The sequence below is a fragment of the Coloeus monedula genome (assembly GCF_965178545.1).
Source record: "Coloeus monedula genome assembly, chromosome: 6".
NCBI classification, from domain to species: Eukaryota; Metazoa; Chordata; class Aves; order Passeriformes; family Corvidae; genus Coloeus; species Coloeus monedula.
Genome location: NC_138786.1, coordinates 42,651,336 through 42,674,777, shown reverse-complemented (window position 1 = coordinate 42,674,777; position 23,442 = coordinate 42,651,336). Strand labels below are relative to the sequence as shown.

The 23,442-nt window shown below is 53.1% G+C and overlaps 1 protein-coding gene across 1 annotated transcript; it reads right to left on the bottom strand.

Moving 5' to 3' along the window:
* Positions 1-1,296: 1,296 nt before the first annotated feature.
* Positions 1,297-14,104, bottom strand: TMEM63C (transmembrane protein 63C; the record flags this gene model as incomplete). Its single annotated transcript, XM_082283186.1, has 22 exons — positions 1,297-1,509; positions 1,591-1,662; positions 1,809-1,924; positions 2,205-2,372; positions 2,573-2,678; positions 2,903-3,065; positions 3,182-3,247; positions 3,762-3,848; positions 4,632-4,738; positions 5,287-5,440; positions 5,987-6,109; positions 6,327-6,460; positions 6,577-6,697; positions 6,837-6,917; positions 7,022-7,095; positions 7,541-7,649; positions 8,070-8,121; positions 8,427-8,569; positions 8,975-9,012; positions 12,279-12,366; positions 13,503-13,582; positions 13,907-14,104. 22 exons carry the CDS (start codon positions 14,102-14,104, stop codon positions 1,297-1,299), a joined length of 2,493 nt encoding a protein of 830 aa, XP_082139312.1.
* Between the last annotated feature and the right edge of the window lie 9,338 nt (positions 14,105-23,442).

Genomic DNA, 23,442 nt, shown 5'->3' with positions numbered 1-23,442 from the left:
CCAGCTCTGGTGCTGGCAGAGCCGCACTTTCCTCCCTTCCCTCCTGGCATTGCCCCGGGACGGTGGCAACTCCAGTTGCTCTGAAGCTAGCAGGAGAATCAGGGACAGGAAAATCAGCCCTGAGGCCAAAGCAGGGCAGAGTAAGGAGCCAGCATGCCCAGGTGGGCTATGGTGGGAGAGAAGCTGAGCAGGATGAGGATAAACCCTTGTCCCCAGGGGCCACCACAGCTACTCTGGATGGACTGGAAAACTGCAGGGATGTTGTATGGGCAGGTAATGGCACATTTACACTAACCACAGCAGGACTCACACTCAAGAGGCAGTGTGGCTAATGGGGGAGCAACCCACAGCTGCAGCTTGTGGACAAGGGCAGGCAGGATGTGGTGGACCAGGAGGACCTGGAAACTGGGTCCTGCCAGACTCCACCTGTTCCACCTGTTCTGTTGCATTAGGACAGAACTATGCTGGGTCCCATGGGCAGCCCCAGTGAGAGCATGAGCATGACGGGATGCCACCAGGGAAGAGGAGTGACAAGGAGCTGTCCTCAAAGCCATTAAACACACTTGTCTCTTGACCTCCTCCCCAAGAGCCCAAGGACACAGGCGTAGTGCGGCAAGATGGGGGGATGGGGTGGGAGGTCGAGGAAGAGCTGGGCTTGCATTTGATGTCTGCCTTGGTGCAGGGCTGCTGGTGCTCATGTAGGGGCTCTGGTGGCCAATGTAGGGACACTCACCTCCTCTACCAAAGCACACGCATGTCAGCAGTCCCTGCTAAAATGGACAAAGCGGGGCAGGCAGCAGCCTGCAGGCCAGCAGCAGGGGAGGCAGCAGGACAGCTGCCTGAGCAATGGGTGGATGGGTTGAGATGCAAGGGTTAGGGGTGGCTGTCCCCTGCCTCTGAGGACCCAGAGGACAGCGTGGTGGCAGGCACATTCATCTGGGCTGTCTGGGCTGCTTCCTCCTCTCAGAGGGGCCAGGGCCTTCCTTCTGCCCCCAAAAGCACAGCCTCTCAGAGAGACCCTCTCCCTATACTGCTGCACCCCCTCTCCCGCATTGTGGGCTGGAAGAGGCAGGTGGGGACAGGGGGACACTAAGGGGCTTAGCCAGTGCAGGCAGCGGGAGGTACCACCAGAGCCTCCTGCCACTGCCCATGCAGTGGTGTGTCCCCCTCACATCAGTCCTGTTGTCTCCTGTCCCATAAGCAAGGTGGCCCCCACCAGTGCAGGGAAGGCTCCTTCCTGCCCCACGGCACGTCCTCCGCTCTCAGCAGTCTGTTCCCAGCTGGTGCCAGGGATGTTCACTGGTAGCGAGCCTGGCTCTCTATCACGGGGCCGCTCCTGTACTCGCCCTCCACTGTCTCCAGCTCTGTCTCGAAGCTCTGCAGCCCCCCATCCTCCCCATCCTCCGCAGGCTCCAGGTGGTTGCCCATGGTGCCATAGGACTGGTGTGCTGGAGAGGCTGCCGGCGTCAGGCTCAGCTCAGGCTCCTGCAGGACAGTGGCCACAAAGAGCTGCCCCGGGGGGCAGTGGGCCATCAGGACCCATGGGAGCCAGAGCAGGTGGCCACATCAGGGCTGGGGAGGGGTACTCACATTGGAGTTAGGGGTGGAGGAAACACTGCTCCGCTCCACGTCATTGAAGGTGCCCTCAGACTGGTCAGACATCTGAGGAGAAGGAGGCCATGAGGAAATCATGGTTTGGGGGCCCAGCTTTGGCTGGGGACAGCCAGGTGCTATGTCAGACTCCCCATGGTAAGTGAGGAGGGGATGCAGTGGGGTGAAGGAACCGTGGGGTGGGTGGCTGCGTTCACCTGGTAGCTGGAGGGTTTCCGCGGCTGCAGCTTCTTCAGGCAGAGGCCAAAGAAGGAGAAGATGATGCAGGAGAGGAGGACCACAAAGGTGAAGAGGGTGACAGGCCGAGTGGGACCTAGAGCACAGAGACACTGGGGCAGCACATAAGCTTCCAAAAAACCTGCTGCATGTCCAGCTGAGCCCCAGGCTGGTGTCTGCTTTGGGTTTTACAAGCTCTCAATCCCCTCCCCAAAATACGAGCTGACACCTCTTGCATCTGCCAGGTCTTCCCAACACCATCCCCCTTGCCACCCTCCATGCCATGCCTAACTCAAGGGTGACACCAGTGGCTCGTCACCCCCAAACATCAACACGACTCTCAGCAGTGGCAGGGTGCAGCCCCAGGCTCTCCCTACCGAGGCGCAGGACGGAGAAGAAGAGCAGCCAGAACATGCAGAGGATGGGGGCCACCACGACCTGGCTGATGGCGGCCACGTGGAGGCGCTGGTTCAGTTTGGTGGGGATGTACACGTAGTAGATGTTGTACCGGTCAACCATGTGCTTGAGCAGCATGTAGAGCAACCCTGGTGGGACAAGAGGAGACATTTGGGAGGAGGGCAATGGGAACAGCCAGGACACAAGGATGCAGGGCAGGCACTGGGGATGATGCCCAAGGGTGCCCTCCTGTACCATGCAGGAAGCCCGCACTCCCATGCTGCTGCTGGCGGCTGGGACAAAGCTGTTCTTGGCATGGCTGGGACCATGGGCATGGGATCATACTCACCAAAGGGGACGATGATGGGGCAGGTGATGCTGTAGGTCATGACAACAGAGAAGATACAGCAGGTCCAGGCGTACTCTAGTCCAAACTGGAACTGGTAAGCTTGGCTCTGGGGCACAACCAACAGTGTCATTGCTGCCTCCATCACTGCAAAGGCTGCACTTGGCCTTTGCATGCCAGCCCACAGGACTGCCTCATCCCCACTAGCCCCCAAGGGGCCTGAAGAAGTCCCCACATGCATCCCCACAAAACCACGACAGCCTGAGTTTCCAGTGGGTGCATCCCTGCTGTGCTGGGGGTCACGTAGGCTCACAGGTGACCAGAGCCACATACCCGCTTGACATGGAGCCGCTCGGGCTCGGACTTGGCAAAGCAGAGGCGAGCAGTGTAGACGAGGAGGCCTGGGATGCGCAGCAGCTCCATGGCCGTGCCAATCAGGCTGGAGGTGACTACGTAGTTGACGAAGAAAGCGCCGTTGTCTGGGAGGAAAACACACCTGCCCCAGGGACAGAGAGAGGTGAGACAGTGAGAGGATGCTCAGCAAGAGCTGCTGGCGATGGACAACAGGTGCTCCCGCTTGCCTGGGAAGTTTGGGAGCTTCCTGCTACTCACTGGAACTTGACTTCAGCCTCATCCAGAAAGTGGGTGTCGAAGAGCCAGCGGAAAAACAGGTCCAGGCTGGAGGGGAGAGAAGAGGAGCAGCTCAGAAAGAAGGCGAGCTATGTGAGAGACACCCAGAAGGCATGTGCTTTCCCCTGCCCTGATCAGGCAAGACCCTCTGGACCCTACACTGCCAGAGCAGCCCCCTCTGCCACACAAGATCACCGTGGAGTGTGTGCTTGCCTCCTGGATGGCCAGGATTGCTGTAGGTGGGGCTATGCAGACCCCTGACCAGGTCCTTTTAGGGTCTGCTGAACCCAAGCCGCAGCTGATCACTGCCACCAGCCCCGCTGGGTCAGCTGTGGCAGCCTGGTAAACTGCTCTGCTCCACTCCTCTGCAGGGAAGGTTTCTGTCTGTGACCATCTGTGAGTGGCTCAGCACTGCTAAAGAGTGTTCTTTCCCCCAGAGACTGCTGTGTTTCAGTGGCAGTGGGACCTTAGCCCTTTGGGGCTGGATTGCCAGGGTGAGGGGCCTGCATGTGATCCTGGCAGCTCATGAGCAGGGAGAGCAGCATGGCAGGGTGGTCTGTACCTGCTCAGACCCAGCGAGGGCAGGATGATAACCATGAACACCAGGAAGAAGAAGCACTTGTGCATGGTGATTTGATTTTCACTTGATCTGCAGAGAGGGAAGACAAGAAAAGAACACTGCACTTTTTTGGGAAAGAGCAGCAGGTGGAGTGAGGGGCTGAGCTGAGTCTCTCTTTTCACCAAGGAGTAACTCCAAGCCACACAAAGCTGTGTGCATTTGATCTGAGCATCTCCTGGGGTCTTGCAAAGCCTCTCCCAGGCCAGGGTGTGTAACCATGAGGAATTTGCTGTAGTGAAAGCTTTCATACTCCCAGCCTCTCACCTCCTTCATCCTTGCCCTCTCCTACCATCCCTTCTGGTATAGACCCAACAAGAGGCAGACGGATGTCTAGTACAAGTTCATGAACTCCCATTTCCCCCAGAAAAAGGGAGATGGTGAAAAAGCTCCTACAAGGACTTATCAGACCAGGCACAGGGGCTGAGGCTGATGAAGGGTGAAGACAGAGAGAGCACATTGTAGGAGTTGGGCAGTTTCCGCTACTTAAGCATTCTGAACCCATACCTCTGCCTTGGAGGGCTGGGAGCATGCCTGGGATGGCCCTGCTGCTGCCAGTCCACCATCACACTGTCCCTCTCACAGACTTCTTCAGATCCATCTTAAAACCACCTGACTTTGTCAGTAGCCTGAAAGTGTTCAGGACTATGGGAAGCAAACGGCTTCTTTCTATGGAGAGAAACACCCAGGGGGCCCTGCTCCACAGTGGGGGTCTGCCATTCCACTGCCTGCCTCCCTGCAGGGTGGGTTCCCCTTCCACTGCGGTTCCTCCCATCTCTGGTAGCCCTGGGGGACTGAGGGGGCCTGCCCCATTACCTCGTCCAGTGAGACTCGAAGAATGCTGAGTAGTAGACAAGGAAGGGCAAGAAGACGGAGAAGGCCCAGAGCAGCAGCGTGGGGAAAAACTGGGTGATGATGGGGTTCTGCAGGAAGAGAGATGCCAGACACCCCCTCAGCAACCCACCAGAGCACAGCCATGCTGGAGGTAGTACATGGTGGTGCAGCAGGTGGGCTGGGGCATCACCTCCCTGAGCAGGGGCATTTGTTTCAGGAGATAAGAACCTGAGGCCAGCCAAAGGCACCACAGCCATGTTCTGAGCCTCAGTGCCCACCCAAAAGCTCACAGGTCAATGAGCAAGAAGGAGATGTGCTGCTGGCAGCTCCTAACATCTCCTGAGCTCTTTCCAGACCTTTCTTCTTGAGTGGACAGCAACCTGCCTGCCTCCATGGACACCAGCACCAAAGCTCAGGTTTGCATAGCTGCCCTAGGGCTCTGCCACTGGAAACACAAGCAGAAGGGGATGGATAGCAAGCACAGACATGACCTCATCAATGACCTTGTTTCTCATCAATGCTCATCCTAGTGATGGCTCATCTTCTTGGGCCAGTGTAGAGCTGGTACCCTCCCCCTGTCACAGACAAGCCTGGAAATGATGACTTTTCAGTACAATTGGCATGGTTTAGGGACTACCTTAAGGCTCTCCACAGGGTGTGTGACATTGAACATGTCCATAGTGTTGACAATGATGGCTGGCGTAGTGAGGAAGAACAGGAGGACAAACAGGCAGATATTAAGCAGGAAGAATCGCACCCACCAGGATGTGCCACGGACTGATAAATTCTCCCTGTAAGAGGAAAACGTGACTTGGACATGATGAAGAGGAAAAGCCACATGTCCTGGGCCTCCCAGCATAGCTTCATGAAGCTCTGCCTCCAGCTATCTGCACCAACCATCCTGGCAGACATTGTTTTGAGCTCGCCCTCTTCCCCTCCCTGCGCTGCTTTCCTGTCACATGCAGAGCCCCCTGGACCAGAGAACAGCCACAGCAGAGGTCCATACCACCAGGAGGTTTTGGAATCAGGCTGGAGAAATCAGAGTCTGGCGATCACCCCCAATCTCAGCTGGCTGAGCCCTGCCACCCTTGGGGTGATCACCCCCATCACCCCTGCTGACTTCTGCTATGGCAACAGGAGGGATTCTTAGCCCCTGTCACCCTGGGAAAGTGTCCTACAGATACAGACACAGGCTCCCTACAGCTATACGGGCTCCCTATAGCTATGGGCATAGGCTCCTTATAGCTATGGACATGGGCTCCTTATAGGTATGGACATGGGCTTCCCCACATCTGCTTGTTCCCCCTTCCTCCCTCCCGTCTGCCATGGGGGTTCACCAGATAATATCGCTGGGTGCAGGGGCATAGTGAACACCCCAGTGGTGTGATTTGACCACGGTGGTGACAGATGACTGCTGGGGGTGCTTGCGGCAGTGGATGTGGCTGTAGTCCTTCAAAATCCTGCAGGAAGAGGGAGCCAGGGGTCAGATCTCACTTCTTGAGAGACCCTTCCCACAGCTCTAACAGGGCAGCCAACTCTGCAAATGGCAGAGGCATAGAGGAGAGCGACCCGTTGCCTGGCTTTGGCTGGAAAAGCTGGCAAGGTGTCCCAGTTCCCCAGCAGTGGTGGCCAACAGGCTGGGGAGCATCCCATGGCCATTGCATGAGGGGCACTCACACAGCTGTCATCCGCTCGTCCTGGAAGGTGACGAAGGCCATGTCAAGCCGCTTGAGCGTGATGCGGTTGCGCTCGGCATTGAACTCATCTGTGAGCTTCTCCTCCAGCTCCCCGTAGTACTGCTCAGCATCCACCTGCGGGAGCAGCCAGGGCTGTGCCGCACACCAGGCTGGGGCAGGGGCAAGCTGCCACACTCTGCCTTGCCCATGGTGCAGGTGTGCTGCCTGCAGCCCTGCCTGCACCCTCCTACCTCATCAAAGCCACAGAAGCGGCAGCAGAAGATGCGGGCGCAGGGGTGAGTTTTGATCATGATCTTCCCCTCTTTCTGTGCCTTGGTGGTGAAGTAAAGCCGCCCCTTCATTGCTTTGCGCCTGCCAGGAAGCCGATAGGGGTGAAGGTCATTCGGGGAGCCCCAGGTATACAGACAGAAACCCAGACTGGGTGCCTGGATGTGGTGGGCAGGAGCAGTACACCCATGCACAGAGGCAACACAGACGTGCACCCCCTCACCTCTCTGCATCCAGCTTCATCAGCTTGCGCACGTCGAAGCAGAACTGGACATTGGTGACGGTGCAGCTGGGATAAGCCTCACTGCAAGCACAGGGGCATGGTGGCACCAGGAGCCAGGGGATGGGGACAGTTCCTGCCACCTGCCTGCCACTCACCCAGCAAGGCTGTGGCACATGGCTACTCACTGGAAATGCTTGATGATAAGGGAAGGGTCTGTGATCTCCTTGGGGATGTGGGTAACCATCAGTGTCCGGGCAACCTGGGGGATGAGAAGAGGCAGAGGGATCTGCAGGATGGATCTGCAGGATCTGCAAGATGGGCAGGGGTCTGCAGGACATATCGCTGCCACCCTGTTCACCCAGAGGGGAGCTGGAGCACCGACTGCCATCCTGGAGGCTAGTCAGCACAGATCTCCTCAATGCCCAAACCCAAACCCTGGGGGCATAGCCAGACAATGCCATACCCCAGACAGATGGATACAGCAGAGCTTCAGTCTCAAGAGACAAGACAGCAAGAGAGAGATTTGTCTCTAGGCTGTCACTTTATCCAGAAGCTGGTGAAAATCAGCCATACCTCTCCCTGCCAGCCCAGTTCCAGGCTGTTCCTAAAGCCCTCTGTACCTACTGGGACCAGCATTTGTGCAAAGCAAAAAGCTATCCATTAGCACTGACCAAGGCAGGGTTGGAGGAGGGGTGGTTGCTCACCTTCTCATTCTCTCTATATTCCAGGTGGACAGAGTGGTGAGCCATGCAAAGGACGGTGAGGATGAAATAGATGAGGGCAAAGATGCTGTGCAGCCACAGGAGACGGTCTCTGGAAGAGAGGAAGAGGGGATCAATGAGCACTGTGATGAGCATGTGGCATGGGAACCAGCACGGCACTCAGTATCTCACCCATGGCCACCCCTTCCACCCAGCAGGACCTCCCCGTGCCAGCTGTCAGACACCCACCCCAGGAACTAGAAGAGCAGCACCCATGGTGTTCACTGAGATACTACAGAAATGAGGCCACGCAGCATCCCCGAGAGCGCTTCTGCCAGCACGGGGGTGCAACGAGCAGGGCCACTGTGTTGGCTGCCCTGACTGTGCTCATGCGTAGAACAGAGAGACGCAGAGCTACTGTGAGCGGTGTGCCGCTCACACGGAGCTGTGGTGAGTTCTGTGCCTAGGTGCTCCCAGCAGCGCCCACCACAGCGGCAGCACACACAGCCCCCCTGCCTGTGGGAGCACCTACTGAGTTGGGATGTTGGCGATGGTTGTCCGGCCAAAGTGGGTGGGGTTGTGTCCTGCAGAGGAAGAGGAGAAGCAGAAGATTAAGGGAACCCAGCGCAGTGTGCATGTCCCTATTGCAGTTATCGGCTCTGGTGTTTGCTCCCTTGTTTTCCATCCCCCAGGTCCCCACCAAGTCCCCACTGCCCTGAATTTCCCAGCCTCTTATGCTCCTCTGTCCCACAGCTAATGGTGGACTCCTGCTCACATGGGAGCTTCCGAGAGAGGGGTTTTGTTGCCTTCTGCCCCAGAGGCACAGTGCTTGCCCAAAGGAAACTTGCATGGCACTCCTGAGTCATCCTGTGACTAGGGAAGCACCTACCCAGGAGGTCCCCTGAGAAGTTCACAGGCAGGATGACAGCCACAGAGAGCACGCAAACCAGCATCAGCAGGACCAGGAGGTGCCGCTGGAAGGAGAGGTAGGTGGTGGCATCGATCCCACACTTGCTCTGAATCTCCTCGTCCCTGGAGAGAGGCAGGTGGGGGTGAGTGTGGCTGGTTCCTCCCCACCATCTCCCGTCATGGGGACACTGGCTTTCTCCAGTCTCTCACAGCCCACACCAACTCATGACATCCTGACTGTGGCACAAAGGATTTGAGCACAGACTGAATGAGGGACCCAAGCAGCCCTCCAGATGCCATCTCATTACAGGACTGGTTCCTATCAGGAGAGGTTGAAGCCCTTTTCTTTGGGATAGGATCTAGGGGCCAGGAGGAAATGCAGGGGTGAGCTCTCTGCTCTCTCCTCAGAATGCATGTTTTAAGAGGGCTCTCCTCTGCTGCTGGTCCCAGCAGCTCCTGGTGATGAGCTCCCCCAGCGGTGCCCAGAGGTGGTGGGGCATGACCATAATGCCAAAGACACACACTTACTTCATCTGGTAGATAGAAAGCAGCCAGGAACAGAATCCCTAGAAGGAAAGAGAGTCAGGATGAGACAAGGGCAACCATCCCCACCTCCCTGGTGAGGAGCTGGGGACACAGGCAGAGGTGGTGCGGTGCCTATGGCCAGGGGGCAAATGGAGGTAGTGCCCATGGCAGCTCAGCAATGCTCAGCCCAGTGGGAAAGGCAGCTGCCTCTGGAGAAGCAAGGAAAACACATCCAAAGAGCTGGTGGGAAGCTGAGCAGGACCTCTCTTCTAGGTGGCAAGAGCCCTGAGGGACCATGTGACCTTGAAAGTGGTGATAAGAGAATTCCTGTGAGGGGGAACAAGGAGTCTGCTAGGGCAGGAGTATAAAGGGACAGGGAAGTCTCTCTACAAACATCAACCAACCTGATGGCTGTCAGGTGCATATTTTTGGCCACAGAAAGATTTGCAGAGGAAGCTGAGGTGAAGCATTAACCTACTGTTTCAGGGGTGACTTGCTGGACCTCAGCTTCCTCTGAATATTTAGGAGGCTCACTGTAACAGGCTCCTGTTTCCAGAGCTCCCTCCTCTTCCCCTTCCCTGACAGCCCCTAAAATTCAATGCACTTTTTTGACTACTCTCAGGTGCTGAGGTGGCACTGCTGTAGAGTGCTACAGGACAGCCTAAGTTCTTGTGTACTAGCTTATTCCTTGTCACAGTGTACGCACAGGCGTTTTCTCCCGTATGCATTATTTTACATGGTACTAACACCAGAGATCATGCAAGTTCAAGGTCCCTCTGCAGTTCTCCAGGTCATGGCTGTGCCAAATAGCACTCATCCATTTGGCCTCTTCACTACTTTCTGGAGGTTATATAGAATAATAGAATCATAAGGTTAGAAAAGACCCCTAAAATCATTAACCATTAACTGAGCAGTGCCGAGTCCACCACTAAATCATGTCCCTAAGTGCCACATCTACATACCCTTTAAATACCTCTAGGAATAGTGATTCTATCACTTCCCTGGGCAGCCTGCCTTTCAGCGAGGAACTTTTTCCTAATACCCAATATATTCCAATAACATGCTCTGCTACAAATGCAGCCATTTAGTCCTGCGTCTTGTTACTTGGGAGAATAGAATGACCCCCACCTCACTATGGCCTCCCTTCAGGTAGTTGTACAGAGAAATAAGGTCTTCCCCGAGCCTCCTTTCCCTCTGGCTGAACAACTCCAGCTCCCTCAGCTGCTCCTCGTAAGGCTTGTGCTCCAGAGCCTTCACCAGCTCTGTTTATGCTGACCTTGGATGGGAGGGACACCAAGCATGGGGGATTCCTTTACTCTGCCATGTGAGAGCTGGCATTTTCTTCCTCCTCTCCATCCCTTGACTTTATTCATGCCTGGACATTCCCTCCTATCCTACAGCTTAGCTTCATCTGATCAAAAGCCAAAGGAGGCTTTGGACATGCAGGCATACCCACATCCCCAACAGCTCCAGAGGGGTCAGACACTCCCTTAGCACAGCCCAGCAGGTTCCCCTCCTATGTCCTACTCCAAGGCTCTGCTCCAGACAACCATGCCTAAGAGGCTCTGCAGACCCCAAGCTCCCTGGGCTGTAATTTCTTGGGCTGTCCAGAAACCCTCTTGAAACAACAGCATTTATCAGCTGATTCCACATTCTTAAGGATTCCCACACACAGGAGACAGGTTGCACACTCCAGTCAGTATCCTGGCTTTTCATCTCAGGGTGAGTGAGAAGTTCTGTGCCTGCTCCTTGGAATTTCTGATGGCAGTGGAAATTTGTCAGGCTTTTATTGCAACTCGTCCTCCAACCTCACTGCTGGAGGGGTGTTTTGGTGCATCCCAGAGAAGGGTTTGTGGGCATGAACAGGTCAATCTCCTCACTGGATAAAGGCACCCAAACCTCATTTAGCTGTCTGGCAGCATTTTTGCCTCCTCCAGTGAATAGTTTCTATCTTCAATATCTAACAGCACTATAAACCCTCTGGCATGTTTCCTGTTCCTGATATGCAAAGAAAAATCCAGTACTTCTTTGCATCAGTCTTGACTGACAAGACCAGTCCTCTGGGATCTGTGACCCAAGAGATCAGGATAAAGGAATGTTAGAAGACAGACTCTCCCCTGGTGAAGGAGCACTGAGTTAGAAAACACCTAGCCAGACTTGACATCCACCAGTTCACGGGGCCTGATGGGATGCATCCACAACTGCTGAGAGAGCTGGCAGACACCACAGCAAGGCAGCTCATGATCATCTTTGAGAAGTCCTGGTGATCAGGAGAGGTGCCTGAGGACTGGAAGAAAGCACGATGCACTGGAACAGATTGCCCAGAGAGGTTGTAGAGTCTCCTTCACTGGAGATATTCAAGATACAATCCTGTGCCATGTGCTCTAGGATGACTCTGCTTGAGCAAGGAGGTTGGACCAGATGACCCACTTTGGTCCCTTTCAACTCTACCCATTCTGTGATTTTGTGATTCTGAGCTTTTTATGATCTCTACAAATTTCCCCTCATAACTGCTCTTCACTCCTCTTAGTGTATTTTACATCTAACCTGGCAGAGTTGAGATTTTCCTCATTTGTGAACAGTCTGACTTTTTAAAGGATGTCTTCTTGCTTCTAATAATCTCCTTTAATCTGCTCTTTAGTGTGCTGGCTTTCCCTGTAGTCTTTCTCACTTGTTTTTTCATGAGCAATATACATTTGCCTAGAGCATCTGGTATAGAGCCTTTAAACTGGCCTCCTGCCACTTGCAAGGATTTTGCTTCTTTTGGTTCTTTCCTGCCTCAATTTTTAAATAAGTCATGACATTTGTTCATAGTCATACCAGTGACTGATGTTTGAGCTTTTTCTGCCAAAAAAGAAAGGGGCAGCAAAATGTGTCCATCTGTGTTTGTTTCCAGCAAAGCCTAGTGTGGTAGAGAGAAACAGAAGACTACTTTAAAGCCCCACGATGCTGGCAGAGGAGGAAATGTGGTGTGGGAGACTTTGTCCTGAGGGGTGGGAAAGGTCCTTGCAGGCGTGCAGCAAAGCTCTGGCCATGCATCCAGCTAGATTCCCACAGCTGCAAGGACAGCCGTGCAGCTGTGAGACGGTTGCCCTGACAGGGGCATCCCTCCAAACTGCCATTCAAAATAGATGCCTCAAAGAACCCAGGACAAAAAGCCCTGAAATCTCCACTGCTAAAGGATGTTGAGCAGGAGATTTAATTTCTCCCATTTAACTTCTGACCCAGGTTTCTGATGAAGAACAGGACAGGCTAGGCCAGGATGAGCCCAGCCCAGGTTCCCACTGCCACAGCCACTGGCACTCACCACATCCTTGTTGTCGGCATCCAGAGGGCTGCTCTCTGACGGGGACTTCTCCTTCTCACTCTGCTCTCCATAGAAAAGCGACGTCAGGCTTTGCAGTGAGGGGACGAGTGGATGGGTGAGGCAGAAGAGAAGCAGCAGACAGGAGAGGATAAGCACCCTTGGAGAAGTCTCTCCCAGGAGAGCAGCCCGGAAAATGCCTCCCCCCTCCCTGCATCCTACACTGGGCCTGGAACAGTGATTACTGCTGGGCTTGGGACAAAGGGATTGCATCTTGCTGCCTTTGCACCAACAAGTCTCCCTGGCTTCTCTGTGGCCCTGACCCATGATGGGCTCATGGAGGTGTAGCCGTAGGTCCATTACAAGAGACTGTTGAACCAGGTATTTCTATTCCATTGTTTTCAGATGTCTCAAATGGTTTTACAGTAAAAAAGGAATGTAATCATTCCTTTTAAGGAATTGCATTTTAAGTCTTGATTGCCCTTTGATCTCACTGATAAAGGGAAACATCACGTATTCATTGCCAGACAGCTCCAGATTCAGAGGCCAAGAGGAGCTGGAGAGGGGAGGAGGCAGGAGAGGGACTTAACAGAACTTGCTCTTGTGGGCTGCCCAGCCTTGCACTGACCCCTCCTGTGTGCACCTGCCTGTGCAATGAAAGATGCTTTGTTGCCCAAGGTGAGCTGTGCTCTGGCAGACAGGCTGTTCTGGGCAGAACAGCCCACCTAGAAATATGGTCTGGGCTCCCCTTTTACCAGAACACTGCTTATTTTTGTGGAATTCTGCACCTAGCCCAAATGACGGACCAGGCAAGTTGCTGTGGTGACATGAGGAACAGTCTTATTGCTGTGTGTCTCCCTCTGCCCCCTCCACCAGCCAGTCCTGCTCATCCCAAGAGACTGGCAGGAGAAGAGGCAGTGGCGCACTCCCCACTCAAAAGCAGCTCTTGGGCCTTTGTCCTTCCCAGAACAGTGCCCTCAATGGCACCAAGAGCACTGTCACCAAATGGTAGAGGGGATGAAAGCTGGCCTGGGCTTTCCCTCTCCCTGCCACAGATGGTGGCTGTGTCTCCATGGGAAAAGGGGGCACCAGGCCGTTGCCAGTGGGAAGAATGGATAGCAACACCTGCTGAACTTCTCTGTGTGTCACCCCACAGTGTTGGCCTTCCTTCCAGCCCTCTTGAAGAGAATGGAGCCATCACCTGCAGCAGCTTTGCATCCTCCTCACCTATCATTGTCCATCAGCAGTGCCAGGCGCCCGTAGTCCCAAGCCGCTTTCCGAAGACATGAGAAGACTAGAAGGAGAAGCTGGAAGAAGAAGAAAGAGGAGTATTTTGCTGCAAGGTCTCACCCCATGGGATCTTCTCATATCCCTCCTTTCTGCTTTCTCACTCATGAGCCCAAGCTCATGCAAAACTCTTGCTCCAAACTGTTCCTGCTCCGCAATCTCACCACTGCTGCCCAAGTGTCCTTGGCTGCCCACCACGATGAGGGCAAAGCCCTTGGACTTCTGCACTCATCCCTGTTCCCCAGTCAGCCAGGTGCACCAGTGCATGGGCTGCACTTGCGTGTGGCTGTCAGTGCATGTGGGGGCTGCAGAACCCTTAGAAATGGCACCCTCCTGGCCCTCACCAGCCAGAGGGTGAAGTTGATGGCGAGCACGGTGGGCACACCACCAAATGGCAGTCCCTCCAGGACGGTGCTGCGGGAGCGGGCGCTGAAGCACTGCTCCTCCGTGCTGTTCACTGGAGCATCCAGGAAGATGAGCACATCCAGCGAGGTGAGGCCGGCACCATCAGGTGCTGGCTCCATCGAGTATGTGCTCTCCATCAGTGCCGGCGTGGGGTCTCACCCTGCAACACAGAGGCAGGGGTGTGGATGGAGAAGCCATTGCTTGAAAAGAGGCCATGGCTCTTCCAGATCTCTTCCATCAAGGTCTGAGGAGCTCACTAAGGGTAGGGAGGGGAGAGGACTGGCTGGTGACCTCGGAGCTTCCCCAGTCCCAGTCTCTCTCAGGGAGAGGTTGTTGGACACAGAGGTGTTGCTGAAGAAATCTCACAGCTACTTCCTGCCCTTTCCCCACCCCATTAAACCCCACACTATTTGGTTGTCTCTGTCATACCTGAGACAGGTCTCTCACCACCTCTGCTCCTCAGTCCTGGAAGCTGGGTTGAGCCATGGCCACTCTGATGTCCTCAGCAGGCAGGAATGAGAAGCTGAAGCATTTGTTTGAATTTCTGAAAAAAACAGCAATGATGATATTGACAACTGGGCTGCTGGGGCTGCACTCACTTCTCTCCCCACAGCCAGATATCTACTGCCTATGGAATATCCCTAAGCCTGATGTCTTCCTCCAGCATCAAGATCTGTGTGACTCGGGAGTTAGAGGACTTCCCTTTCATCGTTCCACCTGCTTTCCAATTGCTCTTTCCAAGATATCTTGATCTCTTCAGAAGAGTCAGCTTCTCAAAACCCTAAATGCCAGGCTTCCCACCACCTTCCCCGGGAGCTGATACCATAGGTTACAGTCCCCACTGGCAGGAGACACTTAAAGGCCATTAATGGCGAAGACGGCGGCTTGTTTCCATAACCTTTCCTACCACCATGCTTTAGATAGGAGTGGATCCTCTCCAAGCCTGCAGTGCCTAGGGCCCCTGGGAATGACCACTCTACAGCATGGTTTTTACTCATGGGGATGCCACAGGACAGTGCCAAACAGCTGCTGCACTCACCATACAAAGATGAGGAGAGGGAACCAGCACAGCAAACACTAACTAATATGGGGTTGGAACAAGTGGGCCAGAGTCTCTTGTCCTCATGTACCTGTCCTGCCTCTGAGCCTTGGAGTCACCCTCAACACCTTTAGCCAGCTGCTTCTGGTGCCTGGAGAGCTGCATGGCCTTCAGAGAACAGCTATGTCTGTGGTGAGACCACACAGTCTTTGGAGGCCTTGAGCAGCCAAATATAATTTTGAAGCTGGCCTGGCCATGAGCACGGACCTTTATCAGATGACCTCCAAGGGGGCCCTTCCAACCACAATTATTCTATATCTCTATTCTTAGGAACTTGTGCTCCTGACAAGAACATTTTCAGGCCTGCCTGAAGTTTATAAGACATGATGGGCACAGTATATTGTGGTCAGTATATTGTGACCAGTGCAAAGGCTAGGTGAAAACTCAAGAGTGGTTTATAACATGTACTCCTGTGAGCTTTGCATCCAAGCCACTAGGCATTCATTCTTCTCCTTGCTTTTTATCTATATTCCAGCCACAACTGAGACCCTGCTATGGCCCCTGCAGTTACCCAGCACCAGGTGATCCCTGCTGGAGGACACTCAAAGCCCACATGAACAGGACGGAGGAAGAGAAGCAGGACCCATGGTTTAATTAAGCAGCGGAGGAGAATGCAAACAAAGAGAGATGGGACCTCCAGGGATGTGGAGATGCAAAGTGTTTATGGCTGTTTTTGCCACCAAGAACAAACAGGATCAACTCTTCTTCAACACCAAAGGAAACCTAATTGAGAGGTCCTTGGGGAGCATAGAGACATCACACAGAAAATGACTTGGCTTAGAAAGAGGATATTCCTAAGTTCTACACAGATTTGCTTTTGTTAGGAAACATTTACTTGTTCTATGTCAGTGTGACAGATGGGGGACTACAGCAGCACCTAATTTTATATGCATGGCTGTGGCCTCAGTCTCTCTCTCTTTGAGCTTGCAGTTTGCTGCTTGAGGAGTCCTGTCCTAAAGTCACAAGGCGCCCAGACACCCCCATCCCACAGCTGACCAGAATGGGCAGGGCAAGAGTGCTGCTGCAGGAGCTGACATACATTACATGCCTGAGAGACTGACTCTCTTTGACCTCCTCATCCAGGGAAAGAATAAGCTGAAGAGGAGGGAGGTTTTCAAACACGAGAGTTGACCAAAAAAAAAAAAAAAAAGAAAAACAAAGGAAAAAAAAGAAAAAAAGATCTGACAGCCTGGACACTGAGGATTCCCAAGGGATTCTCAACTCAAGCTCTCCAGAGTGTTGAAGAATTTAAGAACTACTCTTGGTGCCTGCAGTTTTCAAATTAAATACACAAAAAAAGATGGTGACTTGCTATTTTCATTTCTGAAGCATAAATTCCATCCCAAAGAAAAATCTTCACTGGAAGCCCAGGAGTGGCTCGGATGATTGGACCAAGGCTATGAGCCCAGAAGAGCCTGAGCCTCACCCCACTGCAGTATTAGGTTGGCATCTGACTACCTGCATAGATGCCTTGAAGGGATGTCAGAAGCTGCTGAGCTACAGGCCCCAGGACATGCAGACACATGGCAGTCCCTCTTCCTGTGCACATGGTGCAACGTCAGCTGAGCCATGGGCTTCCGTGTCTGCTACAGACCTGCCCATGCTGCATCTTCAGTTCTCCTTGGAGGTCCCTATCCATATACACATCCATCTGTCCAGTCTGTGGTGTCTGGAGACATCACTGCCCAAGCTAGGACGGCTGAACATTAGTGAGACTCTCAAAAGAACTGCCAGGTCACTTGAGATATGCTGATACTTCTCCAAAGGGCATCCCAGTAGACTTGGGGCTAATACTTGCACCTGGGTGTGGAGTGATGGATGGGCTGGCAAAGCATCCCTGTAGTGCACTCAGTCACAGCCTGCCTCCCAGCCATGGCTGGGAGTCCTGTACTTCAAGGGCCAGCATGGTCCCACCAGGATAATGACCCCTGAAAAGGGACCTCCAGAAGAGACCTGTAAGAAGTGAGGGGGCTACTCTGGCAAGCAGCAGCTGTTTGCCCTGGCTTGCCTGCCTCCTGCTTGCCATCAGGCAACCACCCGGGGCCACTAGGACCTCTAGCCGGGGTCTGCTTTTTGCTATGGAAATGCTCTCAATCTGTTCCCCACCATGTGCATGTCTCCCTCTCTCCCCTCCTCCTGTAAGCAGCAGAGCTATTGCCATCTGGCATTTTCAGCTGCTCAATAATTCACTGCCTTTTTGTTAACAAGGAGAGTGTGTCTCTGACCGAGGGAGCTGTTAGACCATCAGCAAATAAACAAGGAGACTCTTAGCAACCTCCAAGTCCCTTCTCAGTCACCACCACTCCACTACCCAGCAGTAAGATCCTGCAGCTTGTTTCTAGGCACCGGCTTCACGCTCGTAGGAGGAACATCCTGTTGGAGGATGGCAGGGTGAGAGGGATTTTCACAGGGATCTGCACAAGTTGTGTTTCTCTATCAAGTGCTTGTTGCTATCCCCTTCTCTCCCGTATCAGATATTTTGCTCCTGGTGGCCAAAAGCAACGGGTTCCTCCTGGAGATGGTGCTAATATCTCCTGCTCCCAGCTCTCCTGCCCAGAAACCTCCCAAAAGCAAGCCTTCACCCTTCCAGCCCATTTCTCTCCACACAGCACTGCTGATACAATGCCGGACTGCACAGAGACATTTCAGAGCAGAAGATACTTGAAGACCCAGTCCAGCTCTGTCCTCTCTCTCTTAAGCACCTCCAACTCCAAAGGAGTCCAAAGGAGCTGTGATATCATGCTCAGGCCTGTAAACACAGCCTTTGCAGCGTATCACAGCTCCTCTGAACCTGATCTCAAGCCACTCTCCTGCCTTTTCGCTGGTCCTTTCATTGCCAGATAGCCACAGAAACTCACCTCCAAATACCCAAATCACTACTTTTCTAGGCCATTTGTTCCAGCTAGTCTCACCTTTTATGGTGCTGCTCTCAGAAAAGCTTATGCAAATTATATAGCTGCAGTGTTACCATTAAAATAACTAATGGGAGCAACCAGCTAAAAGTAAGTCATGTATATGTTCTAGCAACAGCATGCAGCAGAAGCAGTGGAGGAGATTTCTGCTCATGTGCACCAAGAACAGCTTGCTTAAATGCAGACCCCTAGAACATGTTCAAACTCCCTCTGGTTGGAGAGGCAAGTTTTTTGGCATACAGAATGAGAAATCACGGGGACACTGTAGGTCACACTTAAAGTCATTGTTGAAATGCCCAAGCTAAATTTTCACATCATACAAATGAGAAAATTCAGAATTTTGCAATACTCAGCTGATGGCACTCTGCAGTAGTATCTGAAAGGTTCAACAAAACCCACAGCATCACCAACCCAATTCCTGTTCCCAGCTATGCCACTGCCTTTGTGCTTTTCCCAATCTTTAGGGGCCAAAGGAACAAATACTGTTGTGAATAACAGAGCTGGATGGGTACCTTCACCTCCAGAAGGTGTCAGGACAGCTACCCATCAGCTGTGTATGAGGCAGGGCCTCTAGATGCCAGCCACAGGCAGATGTTCCTCAGAGCAGCCACTGTCCAGAGAATTGACAGCAATGCACTAGTCAAGAAACACAGGGGTGGACAGGGCTGCAGGTGGGAAAATGAAGCAATAACATAAAGGCAGAAATTTCAATATATGGTCTATCCATTATAGGTCTTACTTAGAGGAAAGATACTAAAATAGGGTTAGAAAAAAGTCAGAAAACATGTAGGGCAATTCTTTCTCCTCTTTGTGGCCTGTGAATGGACAGTGAATGCATGAGATTTTCCATTGAAACTGATTTTCTGGATAATTTCTATGAAGCATTTTCAGTGCATGTAAGGTTTGCTTTGAATATTCACTGCCCTCTTTGTTTTGTTGATACATCAGCATATGTTTCTTCTCTCCGGTTGGGTGGGCACTAATCCAGAGAATCAGATTTCCAATTAAAGATAAGGCATGTCTTTTATGTGAATGCAATTTTTCATAATTTCTCTTTCCCCTGAAGCATCCTGCCAGCAAACTCATTTGCTAGGGGATTCACAGACAGCTGGAGTAGCAAAACATCAAAACAGTCTTGGGAGCGTTGAGATGACTAAGCTGGGTTTCCCAGCATGCCTACATTCATCCAGCCTTAGCATCCCACTCTAGCACAGGTGGGATTACTGACTTTGGCTGGCTAGAGGGCAACCAGGGCATGGGGCTGCTGATGGAGCAGTCTGTGGCCACACAGAACAGCCAGGCTGAGGACCTAGAGTTAGAAAACAAGCATCTATGCTACTTGACTGCTTCAACATCCTTCTTCCATCACAAAATCATGGCCAGGCTGTGGAAGGGAAAAACAAGGATGCTGTAACACGGAGATCAGGTTCATGCCCTGGTGTGCACAGGACCAGGCAGGCAGGCAAACCTCCAGCATCCCACCCTGCAGTACTGCAGTGACTGACTTTGCAGGACTGCAGTGACAGGGAGGGCAGGAAACCTGAGCCACTGCCACTTACTCAGCAGGGCTAACCAAGTACCTCAGGATGGGAAAAGGCTCAGCAGCAGCCAGCACTGAGCTCAACACACCCCCCAGCAGTTTTGGCACCACAGGGCATGGTGACCTCTCCATTCCTGTAACTTGGTGCGTGGGAGAACAGGCACACCATGGGCCACATCTATCCCCAAGGGGTATGAGCACAGAGGGGATGGGACCACAGACACAGCCCTCCAAAACCCCACAGAGGTCCAAGGCACTCCTCCCTGGCTCTCCCTTCAACCTTCCCTCTTAAGATTAATGGCCTCCAGGTCCAAAAAGCAAAGAGAGATTCTGGCTGCTCGTGGTCGGTGAGGTGAGCACCCGTGGGGCAGCAGCATCCCTGGGCAGGGCTCACTGACACCGGTGTGAATGCTGTGCCCACACCCTGTCAGGGTGCGAGACAGACAACCCACCAGCAGAAGACCCCATCCTATCACCAGCAGGATATGGGACATGCACCAGCCTGTTCTGTTAGCCTCCTGCAAATCAGATGCATCTTTCAAACAAGGACCATACCACAAGCAGCAACATGTCTTGTGGGCTATGGAGGATGGCATTAGTAAGGGTTGGAGGCAAAGGACCACTCTGCAGCAACAGATGACTCCTAACAGGTACAAAACACCTGCTCAAATACCACTTTTGTCATTGCCAATGAAGATATGATCACTCGGAGAGGTCAGAAGGACTCATACTTCATTGATTCTACTCCATTTCACACCCACACCCACCACTTAATGAGAAAATGAATGTGAGTGCATGACTGCGTAATATAAACCTGCTTAAAAGTGGATAAACTTCATCTTCCCTACCAGTAAGCTCTGGCACTGCTCTCTCACTGAGGAGTACGAAGCCAGGCTCACTGCCAGCCAGGGCAGGGAGGCTGGGGAAAGAGCCAACCCACGAGCCCACTCAGGCATGCAAACCCCACAGTGAGGTCCTTCCCCTCAGCGGTGAGTTTGCCTTTGGCACTGCTGCTCCTCTCCCAGTGCTTCATAATTCCCAATCTGCCCTGCCACACTGTTCATCTAAATAATGTAACCCACTAGGAGGCTGAGACTGACCCCATTTTGGGGAGCTAAGCAAGTTTTTCTGCACTTAGGATTGGCAGGTTGCCACTACCTTCAGGAAACCCTGTGCAGGGTCATGCTGCCCCAGGGACTCACCTGAAACCAGTACAAACCCCTCCCCTGCTATGTGTTCCTGTGGTGGCTGTCACATCACTCACAGCTCTCTGCCCTCCCCTTCTTCCCCAGAACCACCATGCAGGGTGGGTTTTTGGCACTTGGGCAGACTAAGTTCCATGAAGTTTTTGAATGAGAAGGCATCCCAATCCCCAGCCTCTGCTGGGACTCTCTGCAGGACAATGGTTGTGGCCTTCCAAACAGCCACCTGCATAGGCCCCTTCTCCTGCAGGGATGCTGTGGACTGAGCAGGCCAACACTGACTTGTTGCAGTGCTCCTTGGCAGAATAAAGCCAAACCCCAGGCAACCAAGAGCAAACAGTGCTTACAGTGAGACCCACAGCCAGGGAGATTTGTTTGGGCCAGTGTGTGTGGGAGATGCTGTGCACAGAGCAGCTCTTCTCCAGCGCCTCCTCCACACATGTGCGAGCCAGCGGCTGCTGAAGCCAGCGCACTGAGATTGGGAAGGAAGAATCGGAGCGGAATTTATTTATTCCACCCCCAGCCATTTTTGCCACATTTGACTAAGCTGCCAGTGCAGGTTGGCTCTAACCCGTATTTGGTTTGCATTTCACTCTCCTGCTGTGCACACAGCCCGCCACAGAACATTTTGTGTGTGCAATGCACCAAGCAAACATGAGCTAATGGGGCTGCAAGCTCCCCAGAGCATCATGCACCCTTGTCCTCTGATAAAACTTAAATCAACATTCTTCAGCACAAAGGATTACCTGGACCAGCCCCAGCCCACACAGAGAACAGGGCACTGCTGGGCTGCTGGTAGGTGATGGCTGGGAGCAGGAAGATGGGAAAGGGGCCTTATAATAAAGATGGAAACAGACTTTTCAATACACATAGTAGCGACAGGGTTTCAAACTAAAAGAGGATAGATTCAGACTAGATATAAGAAAGAAATTTTCTAAGTTGAGGATGGTGAAACACTGGCACAAGTTGCCCACATAGGTGGCAGATGCCCCATCCCTGGAAACATTCAAGGTCAGGTTGGACAGTGCTGTGGGCAACCTGGTCAGGTTGAAGATGTTCATGCTTACTGCATGAACATAGGCATTGGACTAGAAGACATTTAAAAGTCCTTTTCAACCCAAACTTTTGTATGATACTATGACAAAGCCAGGGTTGACTTCAGGGAATGGGGAGCTCACACATGGGAAAGGGAAAGGGTATCATGCTGGGGTTCTCAGTTAACCTATACACATACACACACACGTCCATTCAGAAAAGCAGTATTTCAGGAAAACAGTAAAGAGACATCGTGGTACCACCAGATCCCTGCTCCAAGCTGGGCTGATGCATGCTGTTCACAGTCCCAGAGGAACCCCTGCACTTGCAATTAATTAATGATGATACATGCAGATGAGAACAACTCCCAGACCCTGCTGCCTGTGTGACTAAGGTACATGGCAGCAGTTGGCCCTAGGGAAGGGCTTGAACTTCCCTGAAAAGGGTATCTCCAGGTTCCTTATCAGCTGCCAGCTCCAAGCCAGCTCCAGCATGTGCCCACATGCACAGCCTACTTTACAGAGGCAGCTCCCATTTGGCATCGAAGAGCGAGGAAGACACATCTCAGCAAGGCTGCAACAGTGGTGGGATGTCAGGCAGTTACAAGCAGATTTGTTCCTCTGCCACCCAGGTTACAGTGCTCACAGAGAGGAGGATTTTAAGGCCTTTGTGAAGGAAAAGTGCCACCTCCACTGGGAAAAACACTCCCTTGTGGAAACCTGTAGAGAAACCAGGAGTAGCTGTGCCTTGGTCAGGGCCCAGACTGAAGCTGTCACCACAAGTCACAGGCATCTTTCACAATGCCACAAGATGCCAGGCGCATTTTGGTTCCTGGAGATAGGGAACAAGACAGGATGGAAATAGGGAAAAGGCAGCTCTTTCCTCCCCAAGTTCCTTCCACTGTTTGGAGAGCAGGGAGCTGTGGGAGGTAGAAAGGAAGAGTGGGATGTTTATCTGACGCCTTTTATAAAGCCACCTGCTGCAGAGACTGCCAGCCATGGGAGCAGCCAGCATGGCTGGGGCCATCACCTGAGGGAACTCCACCCAAGGGCAGAGGGAAGGAGACTGGCAAGGAGTTGGGTTGTGCATGAGAAGGATGCAGACTGGGAAGCCAAATATTGCAGTGGCTGGGCCAGGCAATACTGGTGGCTTTGCACCCCGGTGTCCTGCCTGGCCAGGACAGCATGACACACCTGGGGATGGCAGGGACCTCACTGCTGAGTTGGTGAAGAAAGCAAGCACATTTCAAGCCCTTGTGCAGTTGCTCTCAGCTGCTGAGCTCCAGCCAGCCCTCCTCACGGCTGATGCCCATCAGCCTGCTGCACAATGTGTAGGGAGCCCACCTTGGTGGGCACCGAGGGCCTGGCACTCGTGCTGCTGGGCACAGCTCTGCTCCATTCCAGCCTGCTGCTGCCTGACAGGGAGCTGGGAGCACCCTCCCACCAAGCACCCTCATCCCACAGCTTCCTAGGGGCCACTGGGCAGTGTTGCGGTTATCCTGTTGATCCCCTTCGCCTGGGTTCAGACATGGTCCTCCACACCGTTCTGGGGTATGCCTTGGTGCCTGGCTGCCACCAGCCTCTCCACCCTTCACTTCTCCCCATCTTCAAGCAGTCACAACATCCTCCACAGCTGACTCTGCTGCAGAAGCAAAGAAACACTCCTGCCCTGCCCAGCTCCCCTCTCT